Raw genomic sequence first — 18,432 nt, forward strand, 5'->3', positions numbered from 1 at the left:
AAGTTCCCACTAAACATGCACCAAAACACGTCACCAGGAAATGTTCTGGAAGGGTCAGTAATTGATCACAGCACAGAGGATTTTATTCCTTCTCATTCTCTTCATTAGGTTATGAACTCCAGATTAACTTGACACCCACTTTCTGCAATGGCTGAAATGTTTTGTATACCTTGTGATTTTCTTGGATGAGATTTTTCAAGACCCCTCACAGTGACATGGAGGAGGAGAGCCAGAGGTTTCCATGATAGCAACTATGGCATGACCTAAGTCAAAGAAACCAAGATGTCAGTTGATAGAATTCCTCCTTTTGTTTTGCTTTCTCTTAAACATGACGATCTCCTGAGGTATATAGACACATTCTCTTTCCTAAGCCTTTCTGGGTTTGTTACTTTTTTTCATTCGTGTTCTTCTCCCAACAGCCTCACTTACATGTTGGGACTGAACTCCTGGCGAGGGCTTCCATCCCAGAGTAGCCCCTTTAAAAACAATCAGGTGTGATTAACTGACTCTATTATTTGTGCGCATGAAGCATAGCCAGAGTTTTTGTCCATAAGCCACATTGTTTTCCTATGACTAGAATAAAATAATCGTTTGTAACTTTCAAAACACAAATGGAAAAGTCAACCCCATAATGACTACTATTGTCCTTATCCATTTACCTTTCTTGAAAATAAAAAGGCTATTTAGAATCAGGGCAAAATTTCTATTTCAATCTTAATTTACAAGCATATTCTACTTATTCACATGACCAAAAGAAGAGGACAAAATTCACTCTGAGAATAACAAAAACAATTAAACAAAAATGAAGATATATTGATACGAAGTCTGGCTATGCATAACATGAATCTCAGTGTGTATTTAGATTTAAATGACAAATATTGAACCACGTAAAATTTGAGGATAATGGATTAATTGTGCCAATATCAAGTATTTTATGTTGATTTGTTTCCTTACTACCAAGGTAATGAAGAAGCTCTAAAAGTGACATCTTACTATTTGATCTTTAGAGAAGGAAGATTGACTTCAGTTTCTTTTTAAGATTGTTAATCCTTCTTTCTTGGCATCATTTCACTTTTGACTATGCTGTAACCTCCAACTGCATCATTTTTTCCTTCCCAACACTGTGATAAATACTGAAAAGTTGGCCTTTCCTGCGCTACAGACACTTTAAAACTAGGAATTTTGTAAAGCAAGGTTTTAAAATTTCTTGATTTAGTCACTTTCACAAATCCCTGGGGTCATTCCTGTGATGTCATGTCTCTTCAGTATTACAGCATTCTCTAGGTTCTTCTTTCAACCAGTGTCTCTTAATGAAAGGAAACGGATATTGACATATCAAAACTATTCTGAAACCACTGCCTTCGTAATACGGGGAGATGGAGAAATACCGGAACCATAGGACCACAAGAAAAAAATGAGATATAGTATATAACTTGTTTCTTAAGGAGAAAGAAAATGGGGGAGACTTCAAAGTCTGGATCTGTTTTATACCCAGACTATGTCTAGAAGTATTCAAATAAGGTCAGTTGTAGTCTGAGTAACGACCCATTTAACATTTCTGAATATTTAACAATCAGTGTCCTCAACCAATTCAGCTATTGGGAATGATAGTCATAAAAGCAGCGTACTGTTCCATACAACTGTGCCTAAATTCAAAGCAGTATCTGAAATCTGTTATTTCCTCTTGTGTTCCATTTCTCCAACAACTTTTTTCTTTTTCTCCTCTGAGAACTAGGAAATTCACTAGAATTATCTTCTGGTGCTTCGTAAAGTTCAGAACTGGTTAGGCAGTATTCTCTTCGGATACTGTGGTTGCAGATTCTCAAGTCAGGCACTCCAAGGGTTCTAGAAAAGTATACAAAAAAACACCAACGGAAAAGTACTTGGCCTCACTGATTCCCAAAGGAGTTAAAATGTTTATTTCTGAAGATAAAATAAACACACAATATGGTATCTTTTAGCTCAAATTCTTCTAAGGGAAGGCTCTGTTAACATATCTGTAAGAAGAGAGTTGGATTCGTTTTCTTATTTGATGACATTGAAAGGATTTTTCACTCTGCCTCATCGTTCTGATATAGAACCTTTCTTTCTTCTTGTTCTACTAATTTATACATGTATTTCTGTAACAGACCCAATGCTTTTATGCGTTTTTCTTCAGATAAGTCAGCAAATACATAGAATGAGACAGAGCAGTAAAGAACATCAAGTTTCTGTCAAAACAGTTCATAAATATTCAGTAGACTTCTGCAATACGTAGGAAGTTATGAAGATGGCATTAAGATACCAGTAAATCCAAAGAAAACCTATGCTAATCAAGCTATCACATCTTATTATATTTTATTCTTTTATCACTTTATTATCCCTCAATAATATACACGTGACCCCCAAAAAACTACAAATCCTAACCTGCCGTGTGGAGATAGAATTTCCGTCTTATCCTGGGTCAGGATTTTCTAACCAGGGTCTTACAGTGGAGTTTGTTTTCCGTACCACTTGCCACTAACATCGTCCTCTCTCAGGTCTGATCTTCTGTCACAATATGGCTGGCATCGCTGTAGGAGTAGGGCCTAGTTGCAAAGGACTCTGGGAAGAGGGCTGAACCCACAGTGCCTCCAAGTCCTCCCAGCAATCTCAATGCCCTCAGAAACTCAAAAAAAAAAAAAAAAATCCTTAAAAGGTTTAGGAAATTGTACCTTAAATGGCAGCTTTCGAATGATATTTTTTTGTGTGATAAAAATGAACAAGGTATTATTCCTAAAATGGAAATATTTTTAAAGGAAGAAAGAAATAGGTTTTATGATCTTTCTTCATAAAAGTATCTTTCTCAAGTTGTTCCAACATGGAGAGGACATTGCTCCCTGTTCCTCATTTGTACCAACCCATCTCAATCAAAGGAGCACTGGATGCAATGAGTTGCACTGTTAGTACATCGCGGTATTTAAAAAGTATTTGCTCACCCCAGGGGGCCAAGCAAAGGCTATTGACATGCTTGCTTGATGTATGAAAAGACAAATTAGTCCCTCATCCTATCTACCAGCAGGGTACAGTGACCCTACATGGAAAAGTCAACTCAAACCACTGTAAAATATATTTACTTTTTTTTTTTCTGGGAAACTTCAGAGTTACCAAATCAACTGTGTCTAGTGTGCAAATTGCATGCAAGCTAACAGAATGTGAATTAAATTTGAGGAAAGCCATGGTTTAGCTTGGCTCTGCAGATGACATTCGTGGCTATAATCTGTTCTGGAGGAATCTATGGTAGGTAGCTTGAGTGGGGAAGCAAAGGGAGAAGGGATTTTAGACTAAATGCTGTTTCTGGGTATGACCGTTTATTACTCATTGCCTGTCTCCTGCCCCTTGTACATTCTCAGCAGTTTTCTAATACGCTAAGCAATGTGAGAGAGGAATTTCTCTCCATGTCACAGGCGGGCTGGGGAGGGGGGTAGAGTAGAGGGGGATCCAGTGAGCAAGGTTGGAAACAGTACTGCTTACGTTCCTCCTTAGGTTAGAGCGAGAACTCAAAGTCCCATGGGTTTGTTTCTTGAGTTAAATAAACACAACATTTGGCTTTTTTAGCATATCACATAAGGTGATTGGACTTACTGTAAAATGAAGAGGGTCTCATATTTGCCTTACCATCCAGCTTGCACTAATCAGAAGAACACAATATTAAGGGGAGAAAGGCTATACCTTTCCATTATGGAGATCCTAATCAATATAAAATGACCATTCTCCAAAGTTCTGTTAGTCTGAAGGACAGTTAAGAAAGAACTTTTAGGAAACTGTGTACATTTGGATAACAAACTAGCCATAGTTTTGCCGTAGATTGCAGAGAGGGGGTTACAAAAGATGGCTGTATTAAAGAGTGCCTTAAAACCTGTTCTTTCCCAGCATTTTTATAATCCTATCCTCAGTTAAAATCAGTTGGCTTTTATAGAAGGTCGATGTCTCCATGCATTCAACAGATACCTATTGGAAATAAATATATTATGGTGCTATATTGTAACTCATTTTACAGGACAAGTAATGTTAAAATAATAATGCCATGAATAATATAAAAGAACCAACCTAAACTTGTCCAAATCAAGCACAGATAAAGCAAAATGTTTTCAGGCCTAAATATCTATCCTTTATTCATTCAACAAACAGTCATGATAGACCTACTGTGTAGACACTAGTCCTAGTCCTTAGCGGGCAAGTTTTGGAAGTCTTGGTAACTGAGGAGTTGAGGGTATCTAATTAACTATAGTAACATTGGTTTGGAGCTCTATTTATGTTTCCTATTTCAAGGTAGCACGAAGTCATGTCTGTTCACCAAGTGAAAGATTCCCATTCTTGGTTCCTGCAGTATACTTTGAGGTGCAGAATTTAGTGGCAGGTGAGTTCTAGCCAGTCTTCGTAAGAGAAAAAAAAATCAGATAATGGGTAGGAAAAGTGGTTAACTGAGAGTTTGCCAACTGGGCTGACAGCCCTGCTTCTACCAGCAAGCAGCTGGGTAAATTTCAACAAGCATTTTTAACTTCTTACCTATTAAATAAGATTATTTAAGTTTTAAATATTTTAGTTTTTTATTTGAGAGAGAGAGAGAGAGCACAAGCAGAGGGAGGGGCAGAGGGAGAAGGAGACTCCCCGCTGTGCAGGGAGCCAGATGCAGGGCTCGATCCCAGAACTCTGGGATCATGGCCTGAGCAGAAAGTAGACACTTAACAGACTGAGCCACCCAGGCACCCCTTACGGGTGGTTTTTAAGGTCTCTCCCAGCTCTAAAATCTAAGAAAGTGAAGTGAAAAGCAGTGCGAGGAATGTTGAAAGTGCTAGACAAACGTAAGATGTTAGGAAACGGAGGAGGACTCCAGGCCCAGAGACTTTTTGTCCATCGCCATGTCTATCTCCCTTTAGTATACCTGCTTTCGTGCCCTTTTTTGGCCTGAGAGTCTGAAGGCAAAACATCCTCAGGCCTGGCATTGGGCGGGCTGCCTGCCCCCAGCCTCCTTCCACCCTGGTGTTCAGAGTTCTCTCCTGAACAGAAGCGAATCTAAAGATTGGAAGAGCTCAGAGGTCCCGGCTCGCTCGGCCTCCCTGACTGCAGATGCGCTCTCTGAGAAGTGGTAGGATGACAAGGCCGACTTTGAACCAAATTCTACCTGCACCGTTAGCCTTCTCTAGTACTCAGGTTCCTCTGTAAGAGAGGAGTCACCAGAATAGTTCAAAAGAGTGTTACGAGGATTAATCCAAAAAAAGTACAGAAAGCACTTGTGCACAGTGGTGGGTAGCTCCCCAGAGCGTTACTGGTGTAGTTGGGGCTCAAAGCATGCATCACACCTGCTGCACCCTCTGATTAAAGCATCACATTGCTTCATTCTTAAAAAGTGATTTGCTCTGCATGATTTTGCTAGATTTTCAAAATCAGGCTCTGAAGCAGATAGAGAAAGTCTTGTTTTCAGCTTGGCTCTTGGGGCCGCCGCCTTACACCATTCCTGTGGAGGGATCCTCCAGGGGGTGCCCCTGTCCACGTAGAATTCAGTGTGAGTGGTGCCCCCCCAGAGTCCCGCAGAGCAGCAGTACTGCCAGTTCCAAAGTGGAAACTGAAGCCCATGGAGGTTAAGTGAATGGTCCAAGGTCACACCGCAGAGGAGGAAAACATTCTGTTCTCCAAGTCAAGTTACGATCCCAAGTAGTTTGTGCCTTCCCCTCCGCCGAGTAACCTTGAGCATAGCACCCACAGAAAGACTGTGACAGAGTCAAATTCTCCGTGCCGGCCTTTCTGTCCACTGTTAGACTCTGGGGTGCCTGGTGGAAGATCCCTTGAGGGCACGTGGCACATGGTGCCTCCTTCTTGCAATAGATGTGCTGTACTTGGGCAGTTATGTTATGGAAAGGAAATGTCTGCATTTCCAAAACCCAGCCAAGCAGGCTGTGGAGACAGCGGCCTACTCCTCCTTGCCGCGGTAACAGTGGCTGACATGAATATTCACTAGCCGGCACCCCTAAAAAATCTATTAATCTCCCACCTGTGTTGTCATCTTATCACAATCTGTGGTCTGTGCCAAAAGGCACATTGCAGTATTAAAGAAAGACTTTGAGTTTGAGAAGTGACAGCGATATTAGAGTGCTGCCATCGGACTCCCTGCAAAACGCCAGTGACTTCCTCATAGTCACTAATCCCAAACAAAATAACCATCAAGAAATATTAAAACACACATTTTATTAGTTTCATTTAATTTCTTAATTGCTCAAAGTCAGTTTACCCATTTATTGCTGTGTGAAATGCTTAGAGGCAAGGCGCACATTAGAGGGATTATTTCCATGTAATCCCTCCGTCCCAGAGGGTAGGAACTGATCACTTATGAATCCTGATTTACGCTCTGTAACAATATCAAATGGAGGAAATGGTTATTGTAAAATGATAGAGTCAGTAGTTGGATAATACGGTAGGAGAGTGTAATTTAATAGCAAAGAAAAAGTACCTCATTTTCGGTAAAAGTTATGCGAGCCCTTTTCAGGAATAGCTATTAACCAAACTGAATTTAGCCTCCCATTTTTCTGGCTCTCCCTCTGTTAATTGATAGACGTTGAAGATGTGTAGCCCGTTACGATTTTAATCAAATGGTGTCTGGGAGTAGATGTGATCATTTTACTGGGACTTGGAGTTCTGGGGATAATAATCACTCTGGGTACTGAGCTCTCTGTGACAGTTCGCCCACTGCCAAGCTTCCTTCTGGGAAGAAAAAGCATGCAGGCTCTCAGGTAGAATTTGGAGGGACGCTGCACATTACACGGGAAAGGGAGATGAGGTAGGAAAGAGTTCTAGGTAAATATCCAGCAAGAAACTTAACGAGCGCCTGAACTTCTGGCGCTGGGGTACATCAGAGCTGGCCTGAGACCGTGAAACTCCCAAGGACCGAGTCAGGGACCCGGGAAGGAGCTCTTTTGTATTCTATTGTTGACGCATCTTTCCCTGGCGTTGTACCTTGAACCCAGCATTATTTTAGTAGCATTATTGCCCTTCTTGGAAGGAGGTAAGAGTCGTAACCATCAGACGAGCACAGAGATAAGGCCAACCCCTCCGACAGCGCGCAGCCTAGACAGGGGCCATGCCTGACAGCATGGAAATAGGCCGGGCCTCCACCGCAGGCTGACCCTCCTCGGATATTTGACATTCACTCCACCTTTAGAACCCGCCTGGTACAAAGAGTATACAAAATAAAAGCCCTCAAGGACTTTTGTACCACGTATCTTACTAGATTGAAGGCAAAACAAGCTGATGCTAGCAGGAAAAAAAAAAAGGCTGGTTCAGACCCCAGCTGACCTCTTTTGCATGGAAAATTCTCCATACGATTATCGAGCTAATGAGTAATATTTAATGAAAACATTATGCCTTTGCATATATCTGTAAGCAGCACTTCTTTCATCTAAATTTACATAGAAATAAGCTGATGTGTGTAAATACGCATCTTGGAATTCCTCGCATTCTAAGGAAAAGAGTCATCCACTATCTGGGGCTGTTTCTATACAAAGCCCAGACTTCTCAATAAGAACACCGTAGCATTCAGTCAATCATTCGCTTGACACCAAACATGCAAGTATTTGATGATGCATGGATAGAACAGCTGAGCGCCAGGCAGGCTCCCCCACAGTTCACGGAATGTTTTGGTTGTATGCAAATGACAGCGTATGAGAACAAAGTGGGCTAAACAGTTGCTAAATAAAAATATGTCCCCCCCCCGCCAAAAAAAAAAAAATCTTTCTCTTTCAACTTGAGGAATCCTTCAGCATGTAAGGATAAAGACTCAGAACTAGGATTGTTTCTGGGGGTCTGCGTCCATTTCCTTTTCTGCTCCAGATCTGAATGGTGGGGGTGCTGAATTTGAGATCCGGAATGCCGTTGACACCTCTCTCTCCTCCTCCCCCCTCTAGGTGGAGCTGACAGGCAGCAGCGTGTTTGACTATGTCCACCCGGGGGACCACGTGGAGATGGCGGAACAGCTGGGCATGAAGCTCCCGCCGGGCCGGGGTCTCCTCTCGCAGGGCACCGCTGAGGACGGAGCAAGCTCCGCATCTTCCTCCTCCCAGTCGGAGACCCCTGAACCAGGTGGGAATTGCAGTCCTCACATGCGGGCTGGTGGGCAGGACCTTTGCCAATGATTGCACTCAAGTTGCCAGTGTGAAGAGACTATAAATAGGCCTAATGGTATTTAACGATTCCATGCAGCTTTCTGTCCCATGCAGTAATTAAATAAGGAGGAGATTTGAAAATAAGTATAATCCAGAGATCTAATTTCAGTGGAACAATACATAGAGAAGGTACTATTACTTCTAAATTCCTAAAGGGAAAAGGTTCCAATTTGGAAGGCCCTCTTCCTTGTATTGCTGCCGTGGCTCAATGTTATGCATTTATTTATTATTCAGCAAAATCTATGATAAAGGGTTCTTGAATATTAGCTGGTAGAGAATTAAAAATATTAGGGACTTGCAAAAATTTTGGTTTTTTTTTTTTTTTTTTTTTTTTTTTTTTTGTAAGCATCAGAAGGTACTTGAAAGATGTGAACAGATAAATTAAGGCTAAAAAGAAAACAGAAATGGCTACATTTTAAACTGCCTTTCCACCCTCAGTATTTAATTAGATCAATTGTATAGAGGAATGAACAGAGGTGACATTCCTCATTGGGATTCCTTCCAGGACTCTTATAGACTTTGCATTCAGAATGTTCCCATTTTCATTGTGTTGTACTGATGATAATTTAAGTATTAGGGGAAAATCCATTTATAAATTAAACAAAATGACTTGATATCCATCAGTCCCCTAGTTCATCAAGCTGTTCAAACACGGGGAAGATTGGCTGGTCGGCCTGGGTCTTCCGAGAGCGCTGGTAATTAGATCTGCGAAGGATTTATTCTTTGCTGATTGGGGCTTTAAATTAATTGAAGTTCCACATTTGTGGTTTTGTCCTTTTTGTACTTTTTTAGAGGAGATATTTCATATTCTTGTGTGGTGGAGTGCTTGGCCAAGCAGCAGTGGTTTAAATGTTAATTTTTCTCATGAGAAGTTTAAGATTTTTAATGAATCAAGGCCTGATTTGAAGTGCAAAGTTTTATTTGCTTACTTGGGAAATTATTTTTGCATCTTTAAAGATGCTTGTACTTTACTCCTGTTGTTTTAAAACAGATTTGCAATACACACTTATTTTACAGATAGTGGGAAAAAAAAACTGTCTTAAGATTAATACTAAAATGATTCTAAGAAAATACTTAAATTTGACCTTAAAAATAATCACAGTATGTTTGCTCACACAGATGGGGGAAAAAGAAAACATATTTGCCTTTTTGGAAATATTTTAATTCCATCTAAAACCAATTCATGTTTCCTCATGTAAGTTAACTGCACTTTCTAGGGCATTATTCTGCAGCATTGGTGAGCATCTTTCTCCAGTGAACACCAGGCATGAGAAGAGAGAGTATTTAAGACTACTCTGTACCATTTAAAAATGAACATAATTTTGTTCCCAGGGAAGTCCTATCTTCTACCGTTGCTCACTGACTTCACTGAATAGATATTCAGTGAGATCATTGAAAATGCATTTCGTCATTAGAATATTCATTTCTGGGCAGATCTCAGAAACAGCACATGAAAATAGTTTTTTTACTCTTTCCTTCTGGAGATGGATTAGGGAACCTGGATTGCTCATACTCCTAAACACTCAATGTATAAGAATTCAAGTTTATAAAACCCTCATTGTTTCCCTGACTCCCAGACTCTCAAGTTTAGACAATCTCCGGCTTTTAACCGGGGCTGCCGTCCCTACGTCACCTAACCTTCCAGCGTCTGCTGGAACCACCCCCGTGGGAAGCTCAGAAAGCTCAAGGTTGCCCACTCCATTGGTGAACAGCTCCGAGACAAAAGTTCTCTGAATATGGAGCCAAAATCTAACTTGGCTGCAATTTCTCCTCACTGATCCCAGGTCTGTCCTCTGGGATCTCATTTCAGATCTACTCCTTCCTCTCCATCCTAGCCTCTCAAACACATGGAATCAGATATACCAAATTCTCCCTCCCTCTGCGTTCCTTCTCCTTTCCATGTCAAACAGCCCTTCATCCCACAAACATTATTCAGTGGCATGTTCCTGAGACCCCACCACCACCCTAGTCACTCACAGCCATGCCTCAGTTTGTTAGTGACCCTGTAAGAATATGATTCTGAGAACTCCATGCAGCTCTCTAGAAGTATTCTGACCAGAGGGACTGTCCCCTCTCTCGGTTTAGGTAACTGTACTTCTGTTAAGACAGCCTAAGGTTGAATTAGGTCCTCTTGGCAGCCAAATCACATTGTTGATTCATATTGAGCTTGATGTCTCCCCAAACACATGTTAAGAGTAACTTGTCACTTGGAAAAGACTTTGATCGGGAGAAAAAAATCCACAGCCTGTAAACCAGTTCTGCTGAGCTATGGTAAGCTAGAGTCAAAATCAAACAGGTTTAAGATTGATTATAAGAACTCTGATGAATCCCGTGCCTTCCAGGAGGCTCCAGGATGCATAAAACAATTCTAGGCACACTGTTAGGAGAATGACGTATCTCCTTTAAAGTTGCTCTGTCATTCAGTATTGAAATATGATTGACAATTTACTTGGGTTTCTTTCCCCTGCCCTCCCAGCCTTCTTGGAGCCATCCTAACTAGTAAAAATGAAAATTCTGCTTTCTACATTTCTTAACCACTGGGGCTCATTAGCAACAGTGGCATAAGAAGGGTTTCTCTTCCTTGATGAAGAGTTTAGCTCTTACCATTACAAAATGTGAAATTTACTTTGCCTTAAAACTCTCTAGCATGGTTATTTTCTGTCTTGGGCTTAAAAGGCAATTAGATTGACTTCTTAAATACTGAAAAGCAGTGTAGGGTGCTACCTTTAACCAAATATCTTCACTAATGCAGATCACTGCTCCAAGGGAATTACTTAAAAAGCTCATGTCAGGCACTACATCCCCAAGCTGCTTATGTTTCTTAAAGGCTGAAAGAATTTTAACAAGATTTCCTAATTCTTAATAATACGAGGGGACATTTTTGAAGACTTGTTCATTGCAACATAATCTTTTAAACTCTGATGAAACACAGATTCTTTTTTAAATAGTAGCGTAATTCTGTTGGAAAGGGGATATCGATATGTGGTGATTATGAAAATGAAGGTATGGACTTTTTCAGAAGCCCTGATGTGTTCAGTGTAGCATTACTAAATGACTGAAATCTAAATAACATTTGGCATTATAATAAAAGGAAATAAGTGACTAAACCAGCCTAAGAGGCAGTGAGACTGTGCCATCATAGGAATTCTCTTTCTCTGAACCGCCAGCCCTGTGATCGTCTTGTCTTGAACCAGTCTCAAGATAATGGGCAGGGGGGCGTGGTGGTGGTGGGGGGTGACAGGGAATCTCTTGACTGTTGGAAACTGAAAAAAATCTTTTACATGCATGCCTAGTCATTCATAGTTTAGTAAATATGGGATTTCCTTTAGAGAAATCTTAAAACAGGCAGAAGAATAATACGTGGGTGGCCTTGTTTGTAAAGTTATAAAATTCTAGAGTGTCTATGGAGGTCTAAACATTTTGGAAGAGACTGTATTGTCCTGCAGGCTCCCACAGCAGGGGGAGCACAGAACCTCTAGAACGGGGTGTCTGGGTGTTTCCTTTTCTAGAGCTACGTGTATCGTTTCGTTACTCTTAACGATTCCGTAATCTGGGGATTGTGAGTGCTATCCTGTTCTCTTCATAACTTTCAGTGCTGCATCTTTAAATGCTTAATAAATAAAATAGCAGCTCTTTCAAGAAATCCTGGAGGAACTTTAAAAATCTCCTTATATTCCTTGGGTTAGGTCATAAAATTGGACTTTACTTCTTTTTTTTTTTCCTAATTCTAAAATTAATTTATTCTCATCGTGAAAACTTTAGAGAATGCAGAAAACAAAGACTAAGGACCACCAAACATCCCACTACCCGCAAATGACCACGGTTCATATGTATATACTCTATGCCTATCCTTCCAGATTTTCTTTTCCATATACATATGTGTGTGTGTGTGTGTGTGTGTGTGTGTGTGTGTGTGTATGTTTGTCTGAAATAAGATCATGACATACAGGCTTCTGGTAATCTGCTTTTTCACTTAACCTCACAGGCAACTTTCCCTGTCATGTTTCTCTCTTTAACATAAAATGCCCTTTCCGTCACCAGTGGTTTGTTTCCCACTAGCTAAGGATCGAGTCTCAACTGCAGGAGCCCTGGCAGGAGTAATATACCTGGGTCCTGCTTCAGAGGGAATCCAGCCAGGACAAGAGGTTCTTGCAGCTTACTGAATGGGTATGAGCTCATAGAGAGAAATCAATACTGTACCAGGATTTAGACAATTTAGCAAAACGTATGAGACAGTACTTTTGGTCAGGAATAACTACAGCAACGTGGTTAACCATTGATTGTCTAAAATAGAGGTTATCGTGCTCTGTCTAAAGTTGCAGACAGACCTACCCTGTTTCAGGGGGTTAAGATAACCACCGCATAGTATGATCTTTACGCTATTATGCCCACTCTATGTCCTGAATATTTTAAAGACAAGCAAAATTGAAGCAGTCGAGTTCTTGCCTGAATGGAAATAATCTGCATTTTCTACTTAGGCGTCTGTGCTGTGCTAAGTCTGATCAGCACCCGATTCTACAGGAACGCCATTCCTCTGAATTCATTAGACAGTTCCACAATAAGTGATATAATTAGACGCATAAATGTTTAGGAATAACAATAAAGAATGTAAAAATTTATCGGAGGATCAGATCATTATTTTGTTTCAAAAAACTGTTGAGATTGGAAATACACTTGCACCTTTAAGGGTGAATTATTTACCATCTCGTAGAGGGTTGGTGAGGGTGGGCGACGTTCTCTGATTTTTTTTTTAATTGGTTCAAGTTGCCTATCAATGAACTGAATTTAGAAGTCAGGCAAGGGAAACCATCGTACTAACCCCACATCCAACCTCGGTCCCCAGACAATGTGACTATCTGCAGCACTTTCTGCTGTACCGCAAATGTCAAACAGAAGGTGTAATGGATTTAATATTAGCGCTGGCCAAGGTGTTGAGGGAGCTGTTAATAATGTCACTCCAGTTATCGATCTGAAGCCTTTAAAAATCAAAGAAAAGTGAGAGATCCCCTACTGGGGAAAGGCACACAGTGACTGGTTTTTATTGCCAATATATTTCTACATATAGAGTGGCAACTTTCTGGAATTATGTTATCACCATTAATCTCGGTGAGAGTTTTGGAGTCGTTATATGGTAAGATAATATCATGGAGACTGCTGTGCGTGCTAATGCTCAAAGATCAGACCAAGCTCTTTTAGACATCAACCGAGCTTGAGAACGCGCATGGTAACTACAACATTCAAGTTGCCGACTGCGAGACGTTGATTAGCACTAGATTTACTCTTGATGGCAATGTTGGATCCACCGGAAGTATAAAATACAAACTCTATGGTCCCCAGGGTGAGCTGTACTCTACCTTGCCTTTCTCAAACTCTGACTACAAACCAACCATGTCACCACAAGCCACGCAGTGACTCACTTGAGACAGAAATGAATTTTGTTCTTAGCAATTAGTGTACCTTTTCAGGAAGCTGCTAATCCTTCCATCTGAATGGCAGTTTGTATTCAATGAAGTTTTTGCTTTCCATGGTCCCCAACTAATAAATGAAATTAAAATGTATAATTTATGTTGAATGTTTATCAAACTGTAAACACACATTTAATTCCTTTCCATATTCATACAATATAAGCAAAGATAAACCCACCAGATAATGTACCACGGTTATCCCTGATGGATTGAATATAAAATGCGTCTCTACTGTAGCTGTGGCAGTGATCCAGACTTGTTCACCATGACACGACCCTGGCCTGCCCCCTGCGAATACCCCTGTGGGCACGTATGTGTCAAGTCTAGTCGTCAGAAAGCAGCCTAGCAAAAACTAATCTTTTCATAACCCAGACAGATCATCATTTATGCATAAACTCAGCTTTTATACCAAAAAATACATGTGCAAGATTATTTCCCTTAGCTATGTCATCGTTATTTTGAAACGAAACAGAAATTATCTTCTGCCGCTCCTGAGTGAAAATGACGCACGCATCGACACTACAAACAAGCCAGTGCTATTCCAGTGACTGCCTTGTCCAACCCAGAGTGCTTCTTATGCCTCAGAGACGCTACCCTGAGGCAGTTCTCTTTTCTCCTGCAGAAAGTAGACTATTCTTAAATGTCACTTTTATCCCCAGCTACGCTAAGCAAGATCATCTGGAACTGCCACAGAAGGGAATCCATATTTTCCAGAGCTCTCTTCTGGCATTCAAGGCCTAGGCACACAGCCTAATTGGTGTGAGCTCACTTTGGTGAGCTTGTCTGTGTGCAATGAGGACGTTTCAAAGTGACCTTATACTTCTAGGATCTTGCCTGCGGGAGCTCAAGAGAAAAGTCGGGTAAAATCTCTTCTTCCCACCAGGCTGTGCTGGCCTGGGACCTGAGCTCAGGCCCTTCCAGGCCTGCTCCCAGGTCACATGGCTACAGTGCAAGGCACCCTTCAGGGCTTGACACCTTGACCTGTCGACTTAGCTACAGGAAAACAGCCTCACTTTTGTTCCCAGAGAAGATGTTAGATCTCACCAGGGTTCTGCATGCCATTCTAAAACAAACTTTCTCTTCCCAGAGTTCAATCATAGTGGTTGCAACTCAAAAAAAAAAAAAAATAGTGCAGCTTTATATAAATTAATATCATGGTATTTAAGGGGTAGCAAATGGTTTGTTCAATAATAGAAGCACAGGACTCTTATCAAAATACACAATAGTTTCACTCCTTTTATATGTAGCACTTGTTTTCCTAAACCTTCTATTGAAGGTTTAGAAGATCGATTTTTTAAACCCATTATTTTTAACAGTTATTTTATATAGCTTTCTAGGTCATAATTGACTTTTCCTTACCTATGGTGATACGGGGTACATTTTCAGAGGTTCTAAAATGAAACCCAAGACAACTTGTTAATGGGTGACCTGTCCCTCTTCATTAAAACAAACCAACAAAAAAGTGCTTGTCTTTGTCATTGGAGGATTACAAATTATAGATTCTATTTCTCGAACTCTTGCCCTGAACAAAGCATAAGTTATTTGCTTTTAATACATATCGCTGCACCGAAATTTCATCCCTGTCCAAATTATACCATTCTGAATTCTTCATCTGCATTAAACAGCAGATTTACGAAGGATCCGTTACCTGGCATTGACTGAGCTTTGCAGGGTGCACAGATCAGAAGAGGCAGGACTGGCTGGAAACCATTTCCACCCCTAGTGAGCAATTTACTCATGATTGCTTGGGGAAAATACTGGAAATATTGCTTCTGTGTAAAGTTTGCAACTTCCAGTTGTCAGCTCTCTGCCAAGCAGTTATTCCCGAGCACGGTGTTAGAGAAGCACGCTCGGGCCGCTGCGACACGGCTGGCACTCACATCCTGCCTGGGGTGCGCCGAGTACAGAAACCACTAATTACAGGAGCTAATTCACACACTCTCCCTCTGAGGCAGGTCAGTGTTTTAGCCTTATTTTACAGATGGGGGTGGGGGGTAGGGAGAAAGTGACAGAAATGCCAAGGGGCTTGCCCCAAACCACACAAGTTTTTCAGCAAAGGTTAAAGTAAAGAGTACGGTATGAGGGCTGGAGTAGGTACAAAGCCTAGGAACAAGATGGAAAAAGGAGACAAAACACTGATAGTAGACTTCCAAGCAGACCCTGGAGAGGAGATTTTTCCGAGAGGCTTCTGGCATCCAGAGAGAAACCTAACTAGCCCCTTAAGCACATAGCTCATTGGCTAAACCATATTTTTGTTAAATATACTCTCTCACTTAGGACTTAAATTCTCCATCTGATCCTTGCTCCATCCTTTATCCCTACATTAAAACTCCCCACACCACAGTGAACAGTAGCGCCTGAATCAATTATAGGCAAAATTCAGCCCTGAGTCTCTTGGTCCCCATTAGCCAAGAGCACAGCCAAAATTGTCTCTGTGCTTTTGACCTCGGCTCTGCCTCAGGCTCTGGGCAGCTTTTCCAGGCTCTACCTGTCAGAACCAGTCTTTCAAGACAGGAATGATGTGGAAAAAAAGCAAGAAGAACAATAGGGTCCATCAGGAGTCAGTCATCTCCTCCTGGCGGTATCTGCTCGTGAAACACAATCATGGTTTCTTGGGACCCATGGAAAACATCACCTATCTTCTGTTGACAAAACTAGCTTGAGAGAAGGAAAGAATCTCTGTCTTTTCTGTAGTTATTCTTATTCAAGATTCAGGCCCACCTGATATTAGAGATTCTTAAGACTCTTCAGTAACCATTGATTCCATGTCTGCCGTGTGTCAGACGTTATACAAAGCACAGAGGAAACAAAGATAAAGCTCCTTGCCTTCCAGGAGCTGACCATCATGTGAGGGGGACAGATAACTAGTACAATGCGGGAGTGTGATGATGACAGTCAGTCAGCACTGTATCACAAGCCACTGCGGTCGGCAATCCTGGGAGATCTGTCTCGGGTTCCAAACGTCAACCCTGAAATGAACAGCCCACCAGTGTTGCTTCTTTGGGAACGAGTTGCTTTGACGTGCCCAAACATACATAGACCATGACTGTCAGGGACTCTATGCACACCCTCAAGGGCTTTGGGGTAGTTTTCTATTTTATTTAAGTAACCTAAAAAATGTCTGCTGCATGATAGGTTCACAGGAATATTAGCTCCTCTGACTATCGATCTTTTGGGCTCTGTAAGCATGTTCTGAAGGGAGGTATTCCCAAACTATCTCCTTCCACTGATTTCATCAACAAATTCAGGAAATGCTAGCTTTGGAAATTTGTACTGACTCTTTTTGCTTTTTCTACTCAAGGTATAACTTGTTACAAATACTCTAGGAACATTAATGATGATATTAATAAGTAGCTTTTACCATGGTTTACCTCTATGTTACAATTACAAGAGTTAGTATGTTTAAGTAATGTATTTCTCACCATGACCCTCGACCAAAACTAGAGATAGTAAAGGGCTTGCCTCACACAGAGTGGACCCAGGATCTGAACGTGGGCCATGTGTTTTGCTTTGAGCACTTTGCTGGGTGCGTGCAGACAACACAAGAGGTAGAAAATATAATACCTGCCCTTAGAACACTGATCACCCTCAGTAGAAGACCTACACACAACAGCCGGAGAAACGAGAACAATAGTGCTGCTACCCTCAACTGGGCCATGAAAATGGCAGGCGGTGTAGGAAGTCAGGGAGAGGCTCAGTGACTCTGGGTGGCTTTGATGAGAAAGGATGAGTCGCATGTGCTGCGTGAAAACTGACCTAAGGTCAAAGAGGTAGGATGATCTTCCAGGAGAATCATCCCAAGTGGCCCAGTGGGATGCACCTGGGAGGCAGGAAGGGGCCCTGTCTTCCTCATGGAAGCAAAGGTGCACGCCCCTCTAGAATGGAGCCAGATCCTGGAGGAGCTGGAATGCCAGGGAAAAGCATCTGAGAACAGTATGAGATGTTCCGGGTATAACTTATTAAACAGAACAGTGACTCAATGAAATCATTATTTTATCACTTAAAAATAAATACAAAAATAATTTTCAATTGGGAAGGATCCTCCCTTGTGGGTCATCTTATACGGCCACCTGTGGACTCCTGAATCTCTTATTCAACGTAACTACTAATATTCCTTGAATGGTCACCTAGCGTCAAACGCTCTGCTGAACCTAGTGTATGTATTGCCTCATTCTTGCCTCACAAAATACAAGAAGGAAAGTACTGTTATTTTCCCCATTTTATAGGTGAAGTAAAGAAACTGAGAAAAAAAAAATTTTACTGTGGAAAAATCACACAGAAGGGAGAGAGCCTAGGATTTGAACCCGAGCAGCCTGGCATCAGAGTGCCCATTGTTAACCATTCCATCACGGTGTTTCTCAGCATCTATCTAAAATAGCTGTCCAACCCCTAACTGAGACCACAGCCTCCATCCTCTGACTGTTAGAACGGTTTTCCCAATGTTATGCTGATTCTTGTCTACAGGTAGCTTACGCTCACTGGACTTGATACCTGATCCTTATTTTGTCAAGAGTACACAGGAATGTGTTGAATAGAACAGACTGGAAGCAAAGGAAATCATTCAAGAGGCCGTTTCTTTGATCCAAAAGTAGTGAGTAGATCTTGAGAGGAAATACTGAAGGGCCTTGCAACAGAAGAAATGGCGATTTGGACCTGTCATAATAGGAAAAGGTAGAAATGGACCTTGTGGTCAGTCTTTAGCCGGGAGCTAATAGTGGTTAATACTCTAGAAATTATGCAAGTCTCAAGCTTTCACATGATTAGTATTGATGATACCATCTGTCCACTCTTTT

The 18,432-nt window shown here is 41.3% G+C and overlaps 1 protein-coding gene across 1 annotated transcript in view; it reads left to right on the forward strand.

The window, feature by feature from the left end:
* NPAS3 (neuronal PAS domain protein 3) overlaps positions 1-18,432 on the forward strand; it is an 891,598-nt gene that overhangs the window by 759,081 nt on the left and 114,085 nt on the right. The window contains 1 exon segment of the mRNA XM_034648322.1: positions 7,917-8,091. Within this exon segment, the coding sequence (XP_034504213.1) occupies positions 7,917-8,091 (175 nt within the window).

Source organism: Ailuropoda melanoleuca, chromosome 20 (assembly GCF_002007445.2).
Source record: "Ailuropoda melanoleuca isolate Jingjing chromosome 20, ASM200744v2, whole genome shotgun sequence".
In the NCBI taxonomy this organism is placed as follows: Eukaryota; Metazoa; Chordata; class Mammalia; order Carnivora; family Ursidae; genus Ailuropoda; species Ailuropoda melanoleuca.